The sequence below is a fragment of the Panthera pardus genome, unplaced genomic scaffold, assembly GCF_024362965.1.
Source record: "Panthera pardus isolate Hobbes unplaced genomic scaffold, ASM2436296v1 HiC_scaffold_4, whole genome shotgun sequence".
Classification (NCBI taxonomy): Eukaryota; Metazoa; Chordata; class Mammalia; order Carnivora; family Felidae; genus Panthera; species Panthera pardus.
The window spans coordinates 13,018,235-13,038,644 of NW_026526969.1; the positions used below are offsets into that span (position 1 = coordinate 13,018,235).

The 20,410-nt window shown below is 49.3% G+C and overlaps 1 protein-coding gene across 3 annotated transcripts in view; it reads right to left on the bottom strand.

The window, feature by feature from the left end:
• Positions 1-20,410, bottom strand: part of SDK1 (sidekick cell adhesion molecule 1) — an 879,729-nt gene that overhangs the window by 156,912 nt on the left and 702,407 nt on the right. For all 3 annotated transcript variants that reach the window (XM_053894114.1, XM_053894115.1, XM_053894113.1), the window contains exon 17: positions 18,942-19,123. In XM_053894114.1, coding sequence (XP_053750089.1) covers positions 18,942-19,123 — 182 coding nt within the window. The remainder of the gene's footprint in view (positions 1-18,941; positions 19,124-20,410) is intronic.

Sequence of the window (20,410 nt, forward strand, 5' to 3'; positions counted from 1 at the left end):
GGCTTGGCTGGTGCCGATGCCCAGACAAGTTCAATACGGACAGACAGATACACGAAGGAGAGAATTACAACGGTCTTCTCGTGAACCAGAAGGCAATGGAGTATGATATGTTTAAAGTACCGATGGGAAAACCTATCGTCCCGGGGTTCTTGTCCTGTGGAAGCATCATAAAGATGTGTTCCGGAAGACGAAAATGGAGAGAATTCATTACTAGCAGACCCGGACTACGAGAGATGCTGGGGGAATGTGCTGTCCAGTGGACACCCAAACCGCACGTCTACGCGGAGAAATGATTTCCAGACACGGTTCAAAGAAGGTAGATCTCTTTCTTTCCTTATTTTGACTCACTCTCAAATAGAGTTGACTGTTTAAAGCTAGAAGAGCCGCGTTTTCTCGGGACTTGTAACGTGGTAAGAGTGAAGTGAACGGCCCCGACGGCACGAAAGGTGGGAGGGAGGCGCCGGAAGCATCTGTGGGTAAGTTCTCACGTTATGCACGAGCTGCACTTCAGGAGAAACTGTAATTCACTAAGGATATAGATTTTAAATTCCAGAGCAATCACTATGTGAGTTTGAAAAGAGATACAGAACAAGACAAGTGAGGGGAAAAAAAAAAAAAAAAAACAATGTAGATACAAAAACAGCTAATTAATCCCAGAGCAGGCAGGCAAAAGAAATAGAAAAGAAGGAAATGAGAGAGGGGACACGTAGAAAACAGCTGGCAGGGGATAGATTCTAATCTCACCTGCTGAGAGTCCCATAAAATGTCAACAGTCTGTAAGGAGGGATAAAGGACAGACTCCCAGATGGGTGAGGAGGAGGGAAGAAAAGGAGCGGCTGGGAGGAGAAGACCACCGAGTCAGAGTGCGCTTTTCTCCCGGAAGCCGCGCTCTCTGGACGCAGGCTCGGTGCTGAGGTTTCGTGGACTGAGACTCCGTACGGCCTTCCTGTCCAACGTTGTGATGTTCTCTAGAACATAACACTTGCAAAGAACTGGGATTTTGCATAAATTAAGTGAGCGATAAGTTCCTGGTGTCCTCAGAGGACATCTTGCGTCTTTGCAGTGCTTTGGGGACAACATGATCATTGCCCCGAGAGGCTCATGCTTTCCTGGTTTGGGCTGGTCACCCCAAGGTCAGCGTGTCTCTGGGGTCCACCGTGGTCTCAGCACCACGGGCCCCGGGGGCCCTGGGGTGACCGAAGGACGCGGCTCTGTCCTGCCCAGGCTCTCTCACCTGGAGTCACGCGAAGTCAGGAGGTAAGGATGGCTGGTGCCACACCCTTGCACGAAGCTCACGGAGCCGGACGCCCTTTCCACCCCAAAGTCACGGGACGGAGATTCTGGAGCCTCAGGTTCCTTCTTCTCACCCACCCTGGGCTCCATCCACAAACTCAGCAGTTCTCCTGGGCATCCATAGGCTCCCTGCCGGCCTAATTACTGTCGCCGGAAATGCCTCACACGTTCGTGGACAGTGGAATAAAAAATCCTCTCAAGTGAGAGAAAGAGCTACAGCCAGAAAATCTTTCTTGACACAGCTTCCAATAGAGGCTGAAAGACCTTCCGGGTGGAGGGCGGAGGGCGGTGGCTGGGACCTGTCTGCAGGCTTCACAGGAGATCTGAGGGGAGCTGTGGCCTCCCACCGCTCCCAATAAGGCCTCAGGGGCATTTTTCTCCCCAGATAATTAGCATGCGAAGTGTCTTTCTTTCCTGTCCCTAACTGCAGGCCTTGAAGAGGTTTGGTAAAGTGACAAGTGTGGTTTTCCACACTTCTTTTTCTTTTGTGGTTTTCCTTGCTTAAAAAAAAAATACATTTTCTCTAGATAATTCCCCCAGCACTGAACCCAGTATGTTCTCAGTCTTAAATTCAACACAGCTTCAAGCCGTTCAGCACTGTCTCGATTCTCACAGCCAAGGACGAGGATCTCTGTCGTGAGCACCCAGCACCCAAGGGCACCGAACGACTCCGGCATGTGAAACAAAAAACCACAGGAGTTTTAGAAACAGGAATTTATCCGCTACGGAAAAGTCTGTGGTGGGATAACGCAATGGCGGGGGGGGGGGGGGGGGGGTGGTATGGTTCTTGGAGTGGGCCAGCAGGAGGCGCTGCAGGGCCCGTCAGGCGCCTGGGATGGGCCACACCAGCGCCCAGGTTACTGCCATCTGTCAATTTTTCAGAGTGGCAAACTGCGGTCTGCAGCCACCGAAACACTTACAACTGTTGAATTACACTCGAAAACTATACCCATGTGTGCATTGCACGTCGCTAAGTGAAAAAAGCCGGACTGAAGAGGCTACATACTGTGCGATTTCAACCACGTGACATTCTGGAAAAGGCAAAACCACAGAGGCAGTGAGGTCGGCGCTTGTCAGAGGGGAGGGAGGGATGTGAAGAAAGTGGAGCACAGATGATTTTTAGGGCAAGGAAGCCACTCTGTGTGAGGTTATAACGGACACGGGTCACTATACCGTCATCAAAACCCATAGAGTGTATGCACCGAGAGCGAACCCTAATGTGAGCTCTGGGTTGTGGGCGACAGTGATTGTCAGTGAAGTTCACTGACTAAGAAATGCACCACCCTGGGTTGATCTTAAAGAAATGTCCTCCTCCCTCCTTTCCTTCCCTTCTTCCTGGTTAGTCATGTAAATTCAGCAAGGGCGGATTCTTGATGGATTTCAAAATGAGTCTACTAATTTTAGAAATCGAAAAATGTTTTAAAATAATAAGCTATATAAATAAATCAACTCATTAAAGAAGACTACAGAGTTTTACTGCTCCCAGTAATTGACTTTTTGAAATATTTGGGATAGAATACATAGTTAATATTTATATGTCATGAATTTTTCGGATTTTTAGTTCTTTAATCAAATAGAAATGAATGTCAATACTGCCTATGCAGGCTTCTTCTTTTTTTTGATTTTTCAACTCAGTTCATTTGCAAACATTCCTAAGAATGCATGTAACAAAACTTTTATGAAAAGTTGATTTCTGAAGTCATTAAGACCTACAGTCCATTTTATGTACTTTATATTTAGGTATATAATATTTATTACAATTGTTCACATCTATATCATTAACACTATTTTATATTTACAGAGACATACTTCCCCAGCATAACGGACAACTTTCTGGTTAATGGGAGTCATTAGGTCCACCTACTCCAAAAGTAAAGGAACTTTCTACCTGAGGAATGTCATGGCAATGATCGGAAATTGAGATCTGTGTGCTCGGAGAATCTTCTTCTTCAGCCGAAATTTAGTACGTGATGGGAAAGGAATGTGATGAAGTGACAATACCAGGCAGATTGCAGAAACCCCTTTCCCCAAAGCACTGATCTTACACAGAAAAGATCACAAGTGGGAAATTGCCTGTAGCTACACAATGGGAAGGAAGGGTATTTATGAGTTTGGTTGCAACCGTATCAGATCAAGTTCAAGAAGCTGGTTACATCGTCCCGCACTTGAGAGCGGAAGCCAACAATTCTCCTGCAACCCCAGAATCACTCTTCTTGCCAGACTGAGCGCAAACTGTCAGCAACGAGTCTGAGACCGATGATGCACGGGGGATAGGAAAGGTTCTGTTCTTGAATGGCACTGTGAGAAGCCGTGGATGATATGTCGGATGACCCAGAGAGAGACAAACTTCGTCCGGAACATTATTAAAGCAAAACGTCCTGAGTGACTCCTTCAAAAGAGATGGGTAGAACGTTACTTTGTTGTAAAAATACATACTCGAGTTAGATTGAGTGTCCCTGTTTGTGAAGAAGCATTCCCTGTATTAAGCGTTATGGGGGCTCAGAGGATACACCTAGAAGGAGGCGAGGAAGTGAGGACAGCTCACGAGAAGATGCTCTTCGAGATGGCAGCTAGTGAGGCCTCGGCTGATCTAAGCTGTTGTCCCAAACTGAGGCCAAGGGACTAGGCTTTCCCATGCCCAGAGCATCGAGCCATTAGCCACAGGCTGACCATGGGAGGGGGGTCCTCTTGAGTGAAGCAGTGGGCAGTTCCAGGAGGGTCACAACAGTGAGCCCTGAGCCCGCCGGGTGCCGGCACTGGTGACAGGCGTGTCCCCCACAGGAAGTGATCTGGGCGGGGGGCACCACAGTATACCGCACGCATAGCAGACATGCTAGGAAGGACGGAACGGTCACAGTTAAATGGATGCTAGGAATAAATGTGTATTTATATGTATCAAAGAACACATTTGTAAGCGATGTATACCAAAGGCAAAAGCAGGGTATAAAGATTTTACTGCAAAATTCAATCTGAAAAGCCTGAGATTCCAGAAATCCATTGTTTCATTCACAGAGAAATTCTCCTCTGTAAGTGGTGGCCTGTAGGCCTCCCCGAATGCCGCATTGAATGATGCTGTCAGAATGGTACATCTAATAAAATTCAAGCATGCTACAGTCCCACCTTTTTTTTGTCGTTGCCTTGTGAAAGAAAAAAAACGGCATCCCCTTTGACAGAAGCTTTCCTTTCGAGGGATTCAAGATAACGCTACACGTCAGGCGAGGTTTGAAATATCAGCACTCATCAATCTGTGACGGAAACTTTTCTGGTTTAATGACCTGGGCTAAGTTTGTCTCTGGGCCATCTGACACGCCGCCCATCTGTCTTGTGATAGCATTCCTCGAAAACGGGGACTTCCCTGTTTCCCGTTTCAATTCCAGGTGGAAGCCTATGGGCTTGTCCGAAAGAAGGGTCTTGCAAGAGTGTGTGAACTGAACAAAGCAGTTATGATCACTGTTATTCGTTTTACGGACTGGGCCTCCCTTTGAAGATTTGTTGAAGGATGAGTTATGGGCCCCAACAATGGCGTAGTTAACTGACACTTTTGAGCACCTGAGCAGACGGACACAGTGGAGACCTGCCGAGATCTGGCCGAAGTATCCTGACACGTATGGGTTCAAAGAAGAAACTCCGCGCGGTTACGGAGTTAAAAACTGTGCACTAGCGATATGGGATCGATTTTATAATTCTAAAGGAGTCAGCGTTTGAACTCTGAAGGAAAAATATTAAGACTGGCAACAACTTCTGTGTAGATCCATAGAAATGCCCATTATTTTGAAATACTTGATATGAAAAACATTTGCTCAGAATCCAATCCGTTCACCTCATCACAAAAAAATGTTCAACGTTATGTCTGTCAAAGAAATAAAAGGAAGAGCTCTTAGCCTAAAGAAATTATGCCCGTAAAGTGCAATTTAAAGAGGCTGAATTATCTGCATTCCGGTTAATGGCAAGGAAGAAGTTTCTCCTAACTGGGTGGAGAGAGTAATAAATTATCTTCAAACACGTGCGACCACCTACTTGTACAAATACTTCTGGTCAACGGTAACTTCCACGTGTTTGAAGAGGTTAAAAGTCTGCATGCAGTCAAAATGGAGCGCCATCCAAGGAGTACAACCAGATATTAAAAATGTGACTTTCACCCATCAAGGTCAAGTATCTCACTATACATCCTGAGATTTTTGATTGGCAAGGTTTATACAAATTCACCACATAATAGTTTCCTTTACATTCTCCAAAGGTGACCAGAGAGGCTTTAAAGAAATACTATTAGGAATCCATGGACTAAAATGCATTTGAAACCTTTCATTCACTTCACTGCAGTTTTATTATTATTAATTTTCATGATTTTCATATTTTCCCATGTTTAACTCGTGGGAGTCTCGCCAGGTGGGCCTGAGTCTTTCTGACAAGTTCTTCCTGGATTTGATAGTTCGTTTTTTTTTTTCTTTTTCTTTTTCTTTTCTTTTCTTTTTTTTTCTTTTCTTTTCTTTTCTTTTCTTTTCTTTTCTTTTCTTTTCTTTTCTTTTCTTTCCTTCCTTTCTTTTTCTTTGCTTTTTGAGCTCTCAAGATCTCACAGGCTCACCTTATGGGCTACCTGCTGGATAACTTACCTGGAAGCATCCATTTATTTATCCAAGAAAGCCCGTTTATTTCTGTGGTTCCTAGGAAGCTCAGTGCGAGGGGGTTGGTTCCTATTTCTAGGCCTTTTAAAAAGTTCTTTTTTTTTAAAGGTAAAACATCATACTACTATTTCAAACTCAAACTATTAATATAATAGTTTCAAACTATTACGGCTGCAGAATGGCTTCCGTGCCTGGTTTGTTCCCCCAGGACGCTGCTGATGGACGTTTCGGTAGGTCTGGTCCTTCCGGAACCTCTAGCGCTGAGGTGGACCGTCTCAGGTATGTGCTGCTCCATTTTTTTTATCTGTCTCACTGGAGTAACTTTCTACAAAGCAGAGAGTGGACACTCTGCCAGTTAATGGCACTAGAAGTCCCACCCGTTTGGGGTAGAAGACGAAAAGGAATTCACAATAGTTTTAAACGAGACAGGTAATTTTCATTTTGAAATGTCTGATGCTTTCAGACATCATACAAAGACTTTTTTCAAAATCGTTTCATAGCGAGCTACCAAGGTAAGCCCCTCCCCCTCCCCAAATCCGTGCCCTGTGGCTCCGGGAGACGAGGACACTCACCACCTCACCGCCCTACAGCCACGGAAACCCAGATACCAGAAGCGTACCTCGTCGTCGGGTCCTCCGGCTTCTCCCGTGAGGTCCCCTGCGGCGGTAGGGTCCGGTCCAGATCCTGCGCTGCCTTTCCTAATCCTGTCTCTTCAGTCTTCAGCCTGGAGCTCAATTTCTCCTCGACTCCTGTGGCCTGGACATCTTGGGATATTTATTGCAGGCTCATCTGTCACGTCAGTTTGTGTTCGTCTGATGTTTCTTCTCGGTTAGGCTCCAGCTATGGATCTTAGGAAGGAGGAGCACAGCGGTGGTGCTCCGTTCTCCTGTCGAGTCCTCTCTGCACGATTGTGATCTGTGCCGTCGCCGGGGAGGTTCCCTGTAACCACGTGCTGCCAGGTTGGGCCTCAGCAGAGTTATCCTTTCCCCCTGTAATCCATACACGCTTTGGGAGGAGATACGGGGACCCTCCTCCCACTGGTCGCGGCATCCAGGGTCGGGTGCCGATCGACCTCCCCGTGTTTGTATCACGCTGCATTCTCAGTGAAGAAGTGTGCCCCTCTTTCAAGCCTTATCACAGAATATTGTCAAATGTTCACATTTTGACCAAAATGACAGGCGAGAAATGGTGTCTCTGTGTAGCTTCGCTCTGTGCTCCTCTCATTGGTAGAAGGGAGCATCTTCTCACGGGGCTAAGGGCATTTGCACGGCTGTTGATTCGATTTTCTTATTTCTTGACTTCTTTCTTTTGCATATCGGTCTATTACTTCTCTCTTTTAGAGGCTCTTGACAGAGCTTAATGTGCAGCTAATAACTTGTCTGGGAGATAATTTTGTCTGCTCTGTATCTTTCCCCCCTCTGCTTATTGTATTTTTTGGTATACAGAATATTTTAGCTATTTAAACATTTTATGTAGTCAAATTTATCATTTTTTTCCATTTATTGCTTCCAGACTGTGAATAATAGAGAACTCCCCCCCCCCCCCCCAATTCTAGGTCACAGGGGAATTCGCTGGTTTTTCTTTTCTGGTACTTCTGCGGGTTCCGTTTTTAATATGGACGTCTCTGGTCTGTTTGGAATGCACCCTTGAATTCGGTGTAGGGAGTGGACCCAGCTTTGTCTTCTCCCACAGAGGAATCCACTTATCTCAATACTACTTATCAAAAAGCTGGTCTCTGTTTACTCTTGCAAGATGCCGCTTCTACTGGGTACTAAATTTCCACGTGCAACCGAGTCCATTTCCGGATTTCCTACTCCATTCCATTCACGCACCAACCCCACACCTGGGTAGGCACCTGAGGAGGTACCGAGCCACGGACACGTACTCCAGTACGTACAGTCAACTCGGCATCACGGTTCTGTTCGATGACATTATGACAGCCGGAGTTCTGTCAAAGAATCCTTCCTCTGTGAAGCTTCGTAGAGGCAAGGGCCACACAAATGGCCCTACTGACGGTGCAGACAGAGTTCTGCAGACAGAGGAGGAGAGGAAAGGGCCACCGAGGCCACGTGGTTCACCCACAGCACGCAGATGGGTGGCCCCTCGGCCACCGTCGACACAGCTTCCAGCTCCACGTTCCCGCCATTCAGGTCACGCTAAACCCCTGCCGTGTGTGGCAGAGAGGCTCTCCCTCATGCTCAGCTGAAACCTCTCCTTCCACGACTTCTGACCAGTGATGCCCATCTGCCTCCTGGGTAAAGCGCCCCCCGCACACACAGCTGTTAGACTATTTGAAAATCACAGGAATGTCCAGTCGGGCTTTACTACTATGGGCCAAGTGGACATCCTGTTCCTCTGTTTCCCATGCGGCAGGATTGAGGGAGCACTCACTGCCCACTCTATACCGGTCTCCTCCTCCGAGAAGCCTTGGTTTTCTCCCCACCCCTCACGTTGAGGCACCTGGAGCCGATCTCAGCGCTCCAAGTGCCCAAGTGGCATCCAGCCAGACAGGATTCCTTGGCACTGTGATCTGCCTTGATGGTCTGTACAGACGAAGATTATGGTCTCAGTCCTCCTCGGGTCTGCGCTCGTCTATCCCCTGAGACTTTCTATGGTGACTGTCGGCGAGTCCTGTCTCCCCATCTTGTTGTCACATGACTGGGGTGTGTGTGCGTAACTGAAGTATTTTCCCTTATACCTTTCGTGTCCCAACTTGATTTCTTTTATGTTCGGTTTGATTTCAACCATCAATCTAAGAAAGCAATTTATTTTTTACTCCTGATCTGGGGATAGAATACACGAATCATCCCCTCTGAGCCGTGACCCCTGCATATTTGATGCACGTGCCATCTCTGTTCCCTCCAAGTCGCCAGTAGAAGTGCTGACCAAAAAAAGCCCAGAATGATGGATTTTGCATCTGGAGTTATCCTCCAAGTGGTGGTGTATCAGGCAAGTTACACTCTTTGGGTGAAGCCAAGCCCTGGGGACCCATCTAATTATTCTGTCATCCAATCTGTATTTCCCCATCTTAGCCACAAAGGTGCTTAGTGAGTGAATTAGAAAATGAATGAATGAGTGGGAATCAAGCTACAGAATGACTATATATTTGGATCTGTCAACTCAGTAACCCTCCTCCAAAAGGAAATGAGGTTGGTGGGATGTGGTTCATTCTGAATGACCAAAGGGGACTCCTAGTGACTGCTTCCTGACAATTATAGACCCAGGTCTCTCGATTCCTCTTTGAAGTGGAACCTGAAGTCCTGTCCTCTAGCGAGTGTTTTTATAGCTTCGTGTACACATCTCCTCTCTATCCTTAATTTCTCAACAGAATTTCTGTTGAATGTGTTCTTCCTATCCTTTCTGACATGAAACTCATCCCTTGTCACAGTCTATTGTTCGAACACAAATCCCATTAACCTTGACAGGGAACAGATCAAGCCACAGGAAAAAGGTTACTAAAGCATGATCAGGCTGCTTGACTTGACTGAAGCGTAGCCTCACCTTCTTCGAAAATGCCGAAGGCACAAGTGTGGAGGAGAGGCTCTTCTAGATTCTGGTCTCCTCCAAGGACCCGTGCATTATTCTCGGTGGCTGGTCGTGGTGCACACAGCTCACTCACCCTAATTTGCCACTGACCACTGCCTGTATCTTCCTTTCTTTTCCGAGTCATGACCTTTATCTTAAGGAAGACTTCAGCCTCCTACCCAACCATCAGAGTTTCTAAACCACAGCTGAGATTTCTTGTGAGACATACCGTGTTCCTACATTCCCCACAGGGCGTGCCCCCGTTCATGGGAAGAACCACTTTTTTCCAGCTGATGGTACTGACCCTCCCCGGGCACGATCCCCCTTTCTTTGAAAATGCCAGAGACATAAATAAGGAGAGACTCACAGCATTCATGGTTTCGGCCCTCTGCTACCTACCAACCTCTAGAGAAGTGAGTCTCAGATCAGAGTCACCAGAATCATCTGGGGGCTTCTGGAAACACAGAGGGCAGGCTCCGCCCCCAGACTTTCTGATCCAGTGGGTCTACGTGGCCCGAGGATTGCATTTCTAACAAGTGGCACAGGGACCCGACTGAGAACCACTGCTCTGCAGTTTCTTTTCTGCCATTTTCTCTTTCCTTCCCTCCCCCCATCCTCCCCGTGACGATCACCTTTCATTTCATTTAGAGCCGGTTAATTGGTTGGCAGAAGACCCCACTCCTGTCCTCACGAGCCTCTTTGCCACCTTTCCTGCCAGGAACGTGTACTGGTATTTCCAGCCCAGAGAACCTGAGATTATGCCGGGCCAGCAATTTTCCCGAACTATTCTCTGCAGCTGAAAGGGTATGTTTCATTCAAGTATTCAAACAATATTATGCAAATTACGCAAGCTGATGTGCAACACCCTTGAGTAAACCCCAGCCTAGCGTTACAATTCATCTTGGCTTCCGTCTACACAAATGGCAGAATCGGTTTAAACTAACGGTCATTCTAAACAAAACTCCGCTGACCGTAGAGCTATGTGATGTTTTGGAGACGCACAACATGTCAGGTCAAAGGAAGAAGGTCACACCGGGAAGTACCAGCTCAGAGATTCACGGCGCCTCGTGGGACAGGGGACACGGGCGTCCAGGCTTCTGTGGTAGGAAAATGACTGACTTCTGCACCCTGCTTATTAGCCCCATCAGACTGACGTAAACCCAAGCGAAGAGTGCCAAGCATCCCAGTGACAATGCTGAAAAATTAGCTGAACTTAGCACGGAATGAAATCACCGTGCTTTGCCCAACACAATTTTTATCTATTAAGGTAGCACCACCTTATCTGTTAGAGATAAACTGTGAAACACAGCGTGTTACTGCAATAACGGCTCATCCTTCAATGCCCTCAAGCGCGCCGTCAGTTTTCCCGGTCGGTGAGCACCTGGCGTGAGGCCACGCGGGGCCTACCTTGCCCGGGAAGGAGTCTCCTCGCTTTGGATCCGCTGGCCGGGGCAGGAGCTCCCGGCAGCGCCTCTGCGCCGTGCGAGGGCGCACGGGTCTTCCGTCTTCACCACAACTGCGCACTCCTTTTTTCATTATCCTTGGAGGAGATGACATCAAATCCTAAGGGCTGCGGCGTCTAGAGCCAGAACTTGGTGGGGATTCGTGGCCATTGACTCCTCCGGGCAATTCCCCAGAATTAAATGCACATGCCTCTCAAAGAGGGGAGCCGCAAGCTCGTCATGTGGAAGAATTATTGGCTACGCGGTGCTGCACGGATGTCTCTATTGCAATCTTTGTGGCGGGTGCGACGGTTAATTCCAGATCGTTACAGGCCGCGGACAAGTTCTTGGGTTGTTATGGTTCTTGCCGTTTTGAGACACTGGAATGTTCTCACTGCATTAAACATTTCTAATGCGTTATTAGGGGGACAGATCTTGGATAAATAAGCTCAGGTCTCTTTTAATGACCTGAATAAAAAATAGTATTTTAATACTTTAGAAGTTGTGTGTGTCCCTTTCTGAACTTATTTTCCCCCTTATTTATTTCGGGACCAGTTTTAGGCTGGGGAGGCACAGCGTGTGAGGTCGAGCAGGCAGGCACTGGGCTTTCCTTCGAGCTCCTGAGACCAGAAGAGGCAGGAGGGGAGGGAAGGCATCACGCTGGATACGGAGAGTAAATTGAGACAGCACCGGAAACTAACATAGAGACAATCAGCGTGTCTTTAATCGGACATACACTTATGCCTTGTTTATTTACATACCAGGCATTGTGCTTGGATTTGGAGATACAGACACAGACCCCGCCCTCAAAGAGCCCCCAGGCTTGTAGGGAACACCAGTCTGTACATGACCAAACAATATGCTGGTCACGGCAATTTAAGACCGGTTCGATTTTTCCCTGTGTCTTCCTGTGGCAACTGAAGGCCAAGTCTTACCCTGGGAAGCTCTCCTCCCTCACGAGGTCATCTGCGCAGATCCAGGGGCTGGAACCCTCCTACAACCCCTGGATCATAGCTCTGGCCCTGGATCTGCGTGCCCAGGCCCGTTGCCTGCCATGCCCCCACTCAGATCCCTGTTTGGTCTTTCATCGTTGGCTGCGGTGGCTGTGGTGGTCTCTCCCTTGGGGACCCTGGTGCGTCCTACAGGCCAGTGGAGGAGCCTCTTCTGAAAGGGACACGGGTTCAGCTCAACCAAACGCCCTGTGTTGCTCGAATTCAGTGGTTTTCAAACTGCAGGTCTCCCAACGCACTAGCAGACCAGGAAATCAATTTAGTGGCCGTGGCCAGCATTTATTAGAGAACCCGAGAGTGAAATGGAATGAAACAGGATGGCAAATATCAAAGAACACCACACAGTGTAGGGGGGACTATTGTCGCACGAGCCTTTTGTTTCAGCTGTGTGTGTGTGAGTGTGTGTGTGTGTGTCTGTTCATGTGTGTATCTGCGTGTGTGTCTGTGTGTGTGTGCATGTGTCCTGGGTTTCAGTGTGAAAGACATCTCCTCTTGCGGACTACACACCCACCTGCCACTCATCCACGAGTGACGTGAGATCTTGCTTCTTTTCTGTATTCAAGCTGCACCGGAAATCTGGAAGTAATTTCTGTCCATGGGTGATACGTGCAGAATGAAAAAAGGAGCGCTAGGTTTTCCCCAGCATTTCCCAGCCATGTGACTTGGGGAAAGTGCATTACCTCTTGGAGCTCCCATTTTCCTCTGTGGAAGAAAAACAGACACCTATCTCTCACAGCTGTCCGGGGGGCAGGGTGGGCGGGGGGCGATGACCAAGGTGAGGCACGGAGCACAGGTGCGCAGGATAAGACAACAAAAACTGGTCGGGGGCGGCTTCCTCCAAAATGCTAGCTTCCTCTTCTTTTCTTTCCGGAAAATTCTAAAAGCCTGAATTAAGCCCAATCCTGATGGAACATCCCACATCATTTTGTTCAGTTCTTAGTGTTTTAGGTGACTCTGGGAGAATCTGGAACATTATCCTATTCTGTAGGCACAGCCTGCGGTCTAGAAAGTCTTAAGGATTGAGAAACAAATCTTTTGTGCAATGTCATTTATGCCACATTGAGAATTTCCCAAGAGGAGATACGAATGGAGCTTGCAAACAGAGTGTTCATTTATAATCCTCACTTTAGAAAACCCTTCAAAGCCCAAGTGAACATTTAGGGGCTTTTACTAATGTTTTAGAAATGTGGATAACCAAATGTTTTTTCCATTTCTCTTTAAGTATGAAATATTTCCCTTTCATTAGAAGGTAATGTTCCAAAACCAGAATAAATCATTATAGCGCAGAAATACCTGTTCAAGGAAGAAAAATGATAAAGAAATAAAACCAGAAAAAAATTAAAACCTGGGTGTGTTCGAAATGATGATGTATAGTATCATTTGTCTTTGGACCCTTTATGGAAAAGCCAGCATCTGCATTTTTATGAACACAGTGAAGAAACGGACGGAAGTTCGCGGGTCTAGGCTGGCGTATTTTGGGACCCAGCCAGCATCTCTCACGCTCCGGCAGCGCGTAGGATTCCACGCTCAGGGTCACCTGAGGACTTCATGGTCACACAGTATCTTCACGGGGCTCTCGCGGGTAGTTGCAACATTTTTAACAAAACCTGAATCTGGGAACCAAACATCGTGTGAGCCTTGAATTTGGAACACTCACTGCTTCAAGTGACAACAGTACTTTCCCTCTCCTACTGAATGATGGGAAGGTTGCTGAAGTTGACATTGGCAGTAAGAACAATGCTGGTAATTACACTGGGCATTTAGTTTTGCAGAACTTATATGCTTAAGGCTTCTTCCACTTGCAACCGAGAACATTGATTTCTGGAGCATTTTGAAAGAAATTCCTGAGTCAATTTAAGTTCGCTTCCACTTCATTTTGGGTAATCACACTGGAAATTTGACGAGCGGGTTCCGCGTTTGCTGGATTTTTGGTCGCCGCTACTGGGACAGGAGGGACCTTTCCTCTCACCCCTTGGAAAGTTCACGTGACTGTGACTGTATCAGAATTTTGCTGCCCGATTGGTAAGTTAATAGGTCGCATTTTAAAATGCCTGGAGCAGAAAAGGTCACGGAGGCACCTAATAAAATCTATTCAATGGGATTGGCGGACAGTGGATGGGGTGGGGGTATGAAGAGCAGGGGAAGTGAGAAAGTTTATACTAAATAATCCCTGTGTGTCCAAGGTGTTAGCCCATGCTGAGAATAGAGAGAACCAAGGTAGACCCCAGACGTTTTTAGCAGATCTCAATAATAAACGGGATTGAAAAGAAAAAGGGGGCATGTGACAGGGGAAAGGTGGGTTCAAATTTCTTCAAGGATCCATACCACATTGTGCTGAACTCAAGGCACAGATGACTTATTTTCCTTCGAGAGCTTCCATAAAGAAAAGAGACTCGAGACCAAAGGCGTGTGCCCAGCAGCACGCGGGTGTCTGCCCCCGGGGCAAGCGCTGGCCGATCTTTTCGGGTCAAGGGCTGCCTGTGCGCCCTTGACTCTGCTCCCTGGGGCCGAGGCTGCGACATTTGGGAGTTCTCTTTGAGAATGACTGTGCACCGTGTCACATGCAGCCTCACGTTGGCGAGCCGCACCAGCTCTCCCTGGCGTTCTGATGCCTTCTCAAGAGGAGCGAAATCCAAAGAGCTTATTAAAGTCGGGACAAATTACATCTCATTTCCCCTGATGGGTCAGGCTTGCCGCTTGGCTGAGGGAAGGAGGAAGAACCAGGCAGGCTGGCCGGAAGCCTTATTCTTCCCGAGGCGGGGCGTTTCCAACTGTTCCCATGGCGTCCTGACGGACTCCAGAGTTATGTGCGTATACGTTCCAATAACTTTCCAAATTAGGCTGACAAATAATTAATTTTATGAGTTATTCTCTTCCCCTCTAATATGCAGACATTTAAATTATTCTCTTTGCAGCTTCAAGGGCCAATTCAGGCCTGCAGGCTTTCTCTACACGTGGCACCAGCAGCCAGGGGCATCCAGAGCCCAAGCTCACCGACGGGGGCTCCCAGGGGCAGCAAGCATGCTCAGCTGGTGCCCAAACAGACCACGAGCTGAGGGTCTGAGGCCAAGGGCCCGGGGAGCTGTGGAGCCGCTTGCTGCTAATTCTTAAGTGGGGGGTTCCCAAGGATCGTGGGGCTCTCTGCATGCGGCTGGCTGTGACAGACGGTCATACAATTTTATTTAAAAAAAAAAAAATTTTTTTTTAACGTTTATTTATTTTTGAGACAGAGAGAGACAGAGCATGAACGGGGGAGGGTCAGAGAGAGGGAGACACAGAATCTGAAACAGGCTCCAGGCTCTGAGCTGTCAGCACAGAGCCCGACGCAGGGCTCGAACTCACAGACCGCGAGATCATGACCTGAGCCGAAGTCGGACGCTCAACCGACTGAGCCACCCAGGCGCCCCGGTCGTACAATTTTATATCTAGAACTTGCATATCCTCTGGGTTTGACTCCGCAGCAGGAGTCATTGCAAAGAGTGAGGCAGAAACCGCCAATTACCCTCTACTATCTGTCCCCCCTTCCTTTCTTAGCAACAGACAGAAATGTATCTGGCGGAAAGAGCACCTTTCCGGGCTTCTGGCATGGAGATATTCCGTGAATTGTAAGCATGAGTCAGCAGTAGGTAGGACTTCTAAGAAAGTTCGTCACAGGCAAACATACTTGCATATGTGGCCACAAGGTGTACCCCTGTGCCTTCCTCATAGAATGTGGACGCGACCGCTGGCATCCCAGCAGCTAATGTGCAACCATGAGGCAAATGCTAAAGATGGCAAAGTGAAAAGAAGGAGCCTGACCGTCTGGTGACCATGGAGCTGCCGCTAAGACCCTGTGCAGCTGAATGCCCACTCTTGGGGAGAGAAAGATAAAAACCCACCTCTATTTTGTTTTAAGCTGTTATTTTGGGTCTGTTTCTAGCAGTTGGATTCCATTTCCAACCACTACAGACAGCTGAACCCCAATGCCTCTGATGTGGCCCTACCACGTAGATCCCAGTAAAGTCGCTCTTTATGTCGATGGCATCTTCCTCTGTCTCGACAGCCATCCGAAGCATGCTCGCAACACGGGTCTTGTGGATAAATGGGGGTGAGCACACATCAGTGACGCTGCTTTCTTCTGCAGCTCACTCTTATTTCACAAATGTTAGTCTCTCCTCGCAGCCTCGGCCCCAAGTCCCAGGTTTGACTCTGTGTTGGGTGTGTTCCCTACTCCTGCTCCATGCCACAGCCCATCACTGAGCACACAGCAGGCACACGCATCATTGCCACGGCCCGTCACACAACACTGAGCACACAGTAGACGCACAGATCGTTCTTGAGATTTTACTATCAGCAGAGAGGTTGCGCCCGTTTCTTTCTGAACGACCGCGGCTGCAGAAACATGCAGATACAGTAGGTTCCAGACACTGGGCGTTGCCACAGAAGGAGGAACAAGAACAACCTGAGCATCCAGGATACTGGCTAAGAGCTCAGGGCTCTCAAGGCCTTTCTCTCACAAGGAGTCAGGGCAGATGAACTTGAGGCTCAGAAAGGTTGATGTGCTTCTGGAAGGCAGGTAAGCAGTAAATGTGGAGTTAGGCCCTGATGGACTAGAAGAAGGGGCCGTTTCTGGGGGTCAGCAGACAGACAGATGTGTGGGAGGACAGCTCACAGCCCTAAATTATTCACGGCTCCTCACTGTGGCCATTTTCCTTTCTGATGCGGCCCCTCCCAATCAGATCACTTTCTCTCTGGTTTATTCTGCCCCCACTCCAGACCAGCTTCCCCGCCCCCACTCCCCGTTTCTTTCCAACTGCAAGTCTAAACGCTCTCTTACTTGTCTCCTGTCTCGGTGGGAACATTGGTTCCGGGACAGAGTTTACTGGTTCCCTTTTGTTCGGCTGGGGGCGGCCGACCAGGACGCTCCCGACGACGGGGGCCGGACGGGCGCAGCGTGAGTGCACACGCTGTAGGGCCGCTGCCTCCCCTGCTCGTGCCCTCTCCTGATACCTGACGAGTGCCACGGCCAAGCCCAAGGGACAGTTATGCCAACACTGTGGTCAGCAAGGGCTCCACCCTGATTTGTCCTGGGGCTGAGGCTTGCCCCTCACAGGAGGGTCAGGCTCAGAGGCTGTCGAACGCCTGAGAAGCTCTGTCCAGGGCCCAAGGGACAGACGTAGGGTTAGGAGGCGGGGAGGGTCTGGAAACAGAAGCATAGGGAACAGAGGCAAAGTATTGTGAAAACTATGCAGCACCACCAGAAAGCGCCAGCCACGCCCTCCTCGTGGCCTGCGTCACAGCAACAGGGAACTTGTCGGTTCACAGCCAGATCACGTGCCCTTCCGTCTGGAGTTGCTGAGGCCGCGGGGGGCCCCCAGCTCGCCCGCACAGCCGCTGACGGGTTCGCCTTCCTAATACAGCATTTTGCTCATGTTGCTCCTGGCCCTCAACCTTTAATGGCTCCCAAGTACGAGCCAAACTCTAGGGCCGAAGCTCTCCTCAGCTAGGTGGGGATCTGCCCCTCCATGCCCCGCACGGGACCCGAACACACCAGTAAGAAAATGAAGCAGTCCTAGTTAACAGTAATAGGCGATTCTTAATAGCAAATTCATTATTTTAAGTATTTCCAAATCTACCGTCATTAGGTAGGCGAATTAAAGCAAACATTAATTGTCCAGGTACTCAGCCGTCTCCATTTTCCGGTGAGTAATCGAGACTCACGTGCGGACGAGGAGGTCCTTCCCGGCTGTCTTGCATGTTAAGTATTTCCTCCAGGCACATATCTCACCATGGAGACAGAACTGACTTAATTTATAAAGGAGGCTTTATGGACTTATGGACGACGACAGACAGCCGATCGATCAGGGGTGATGATAACGGTAACGGTATGCAATATCAAGGAACATGAGGTCTCAGGCATGATTTGGGGAGAGAAGTGGGCAGTTAGAAATATCATCATTTCAAAAAGGTCAAGGCCTGGTGGCAGTAAAAATGCCTAAGCAAATAAACCCACACCTGTGAGTCGGGAGAGGCTAAAAGTGCCTCTTCCCGAATGGGAAGAGCTGTCGATTTTGTGGGGAAACCGTTTTCCCCGGGCAGGGACTGGGGTGCCAAGACAGGGTCCATTTTCTCCTGCTGGGAGCACCGACAGTGGACGGTGCTTCCAAACGCCAGCGCTCCCTGGGGCTGAGACCCGGGTCCTCTAGAAAACAGTGGGGGGCTTAGCCATAAAACGAGGGGGTTGGGTCGCAGCATATGAAGGCAAGACCCCACTGGCTTTACGACATCCTGACTGGCCGTTTTCGGAAGGGTGCTGTGGGGAGGAGTTTTTACCCACCTAGTAAGTTATTTGGCTTGTATAACAGAAAAAGAACCCCCCCCCCAAAAAAAAGGCACACTGAGTTGCAAATTCCATTACCAATAATCATAGTGCATTACTAAACACAAAATTCTAAATAATCGTTCTCTTTGGAAAACGCTCACGGTATCACATGGGACTCCACGGCCAGCTTTACCATGTAATATACCATTACTCCATTTAGAAAAAGGCAATTCCACAGATCTTTCTGAGAGTAAGCGGGCTAACTAAAGGATGTGTGTGGATACTCCCTGGCCTAAGTGCCCAGAAGAAAGCATCTGGAACGTTCTCTGTGTCCCTTCTACAGTATTGCGATAGTTGAGGAATAGAGAGACTCAATTACAGGTGATGAATTCCCTTCTACTTGCCCCCTGGAGGACCAGGTCCTTCATCTTTATTTCTAATTTTTTTTTTTTTACATGTATTTATTTTTGATAGAGACAGAGCGCAAGCGGGGGAGGGGCAGAGAGAGAGGGGGACACAGAATCCGAAGCAGGCTCCAGGCTCCGAGCCGTCGGCACAGAGCCCGACGCGGGGCTCGAACCCACGAACCGCGAGATCGTGACCCGAGCCGAACCCCCTCATTTTATGGCTCAACCGACTGAGCCGCCCAGGCGCCCCTTTCATCTTTTCTTCTAACGTGCTCTCGTCAAACTCGACGCGCCCTGCTCCCCGACAGAGACCGTGCAACCTCGCGGAAAAGCAAGCTTACCTCCTTGTAGGGTGTACTCGGTCACGGCCCTGCTGAAGACTCCCAGGCCCGCCCCGTTGTAGGCTGCCACCTGGATTTCATACTGGGTCCAGATGATCAGCTCTGTCACCAGGCAGTAGTTGACCTCCGGGCTGGTGATGTTCCGCTGCTGGTGCTCCCCGGGCAGGCCGGCCAGGCGGTACCTGCATCGCAATGTGGAGAGACGGCTGGAACCAGGATGCGGGGGTACCCGCACGGATTCCACGCAGTTGGAGGGAAGCGGAGTCCGTGAACAAGAGTGAAGCCAGAGGTCGGCCCCGGACAACAGTGCTTCCTAAGCCAACCCCTCAGACGCGGTGTCACTGAATCTCACAGCGATTATGAGCTCTGGGCAAAATGGAACCGACTGTGCTACTGTGGAATGCGACTGTGTTACGGTTAAAGAAAAATTATAGCTTTTTAGTGTAAGTCGCCTGGGGGGCGCGGTGACTTAGCACCAGAAATTCCAGGCACGGCTCCCGTGTCGGGTGTTGCCGTAAATAACGATTGTGGAGGGACAGCTTTCCTCCCGTGGTCCTGAAACGTGGGGAAAAGCAGAGAGGCGGGAGGCCCGCTGCCTTTTCCGTCTAGGGATTCTAGATTTGTTCACGCAGCCCCAGAACCAGAACGAGCGGCTTTCGGTGGTGTTCCCACTTCTAAAATACTGGTCGCATGCTGAGGTGGATGGGCTGGGCTGTTTGTTAGGGGGCCTTCGTGGACGAAACGGGCGCAGGGTTCCGTGTACGGCTCCCGATGGTGGCGGGGCTGGCTGCGGTCGCCAGGCTGCAGCAGACACAAAGCGGAATTCTTGTGGCGTGCACCTGACCCTAATACGGTGCTCTACGCCGATTGCACCCGTGCTCGAGAAGGAACTGTGTGGAACAAGAGGAATACTTTCCACGCTGTATCTGTGTTCAAAAGTCACATGCACGACTCGGGACTTAGAAAACGTATAAATTAGGCAATTGCCACGTGTGCTACCGAAGGGCTTTTGTGGCATTATTCGGGGTAGTGAATGCTTTTCACAACTTGGGTTTTTAGAAGTGCACTGGTTCCCCAGGGTGGAGCGCGGGGGCGGGTGGCGGGAGACAGTGCCTTGGCCGTCACACAGCTCCCGAGGCCTCCAGATCCTGTCCGAGCAGCGGCTCTCGGCTCGGGAAGATGTGGCTTTGTCTGACGAGAGGGAGGGGGTGAGGGCCGAGGGGACACAGGGCAAGAGGACTCTTGAAGGCAGGTTGGGGCCACGGGCAGAGCGCCTGGGCACAGAGGGGAAGGCCCAGCAAGGCTACTGCCGTCGGTGGGGGAGGGGAGAAGAAACCCAGAATTGAGGCCCTTCAAGGGAAAACAGAGCTCTCCAAAGAGGATGAAAGCACAGTAGGAAGCACAGAGACTGCAACATGAGGTCCTTCGAGAAAAGCAGGACTTCCCGAGGGCAGCCTTTCAGCCACAGA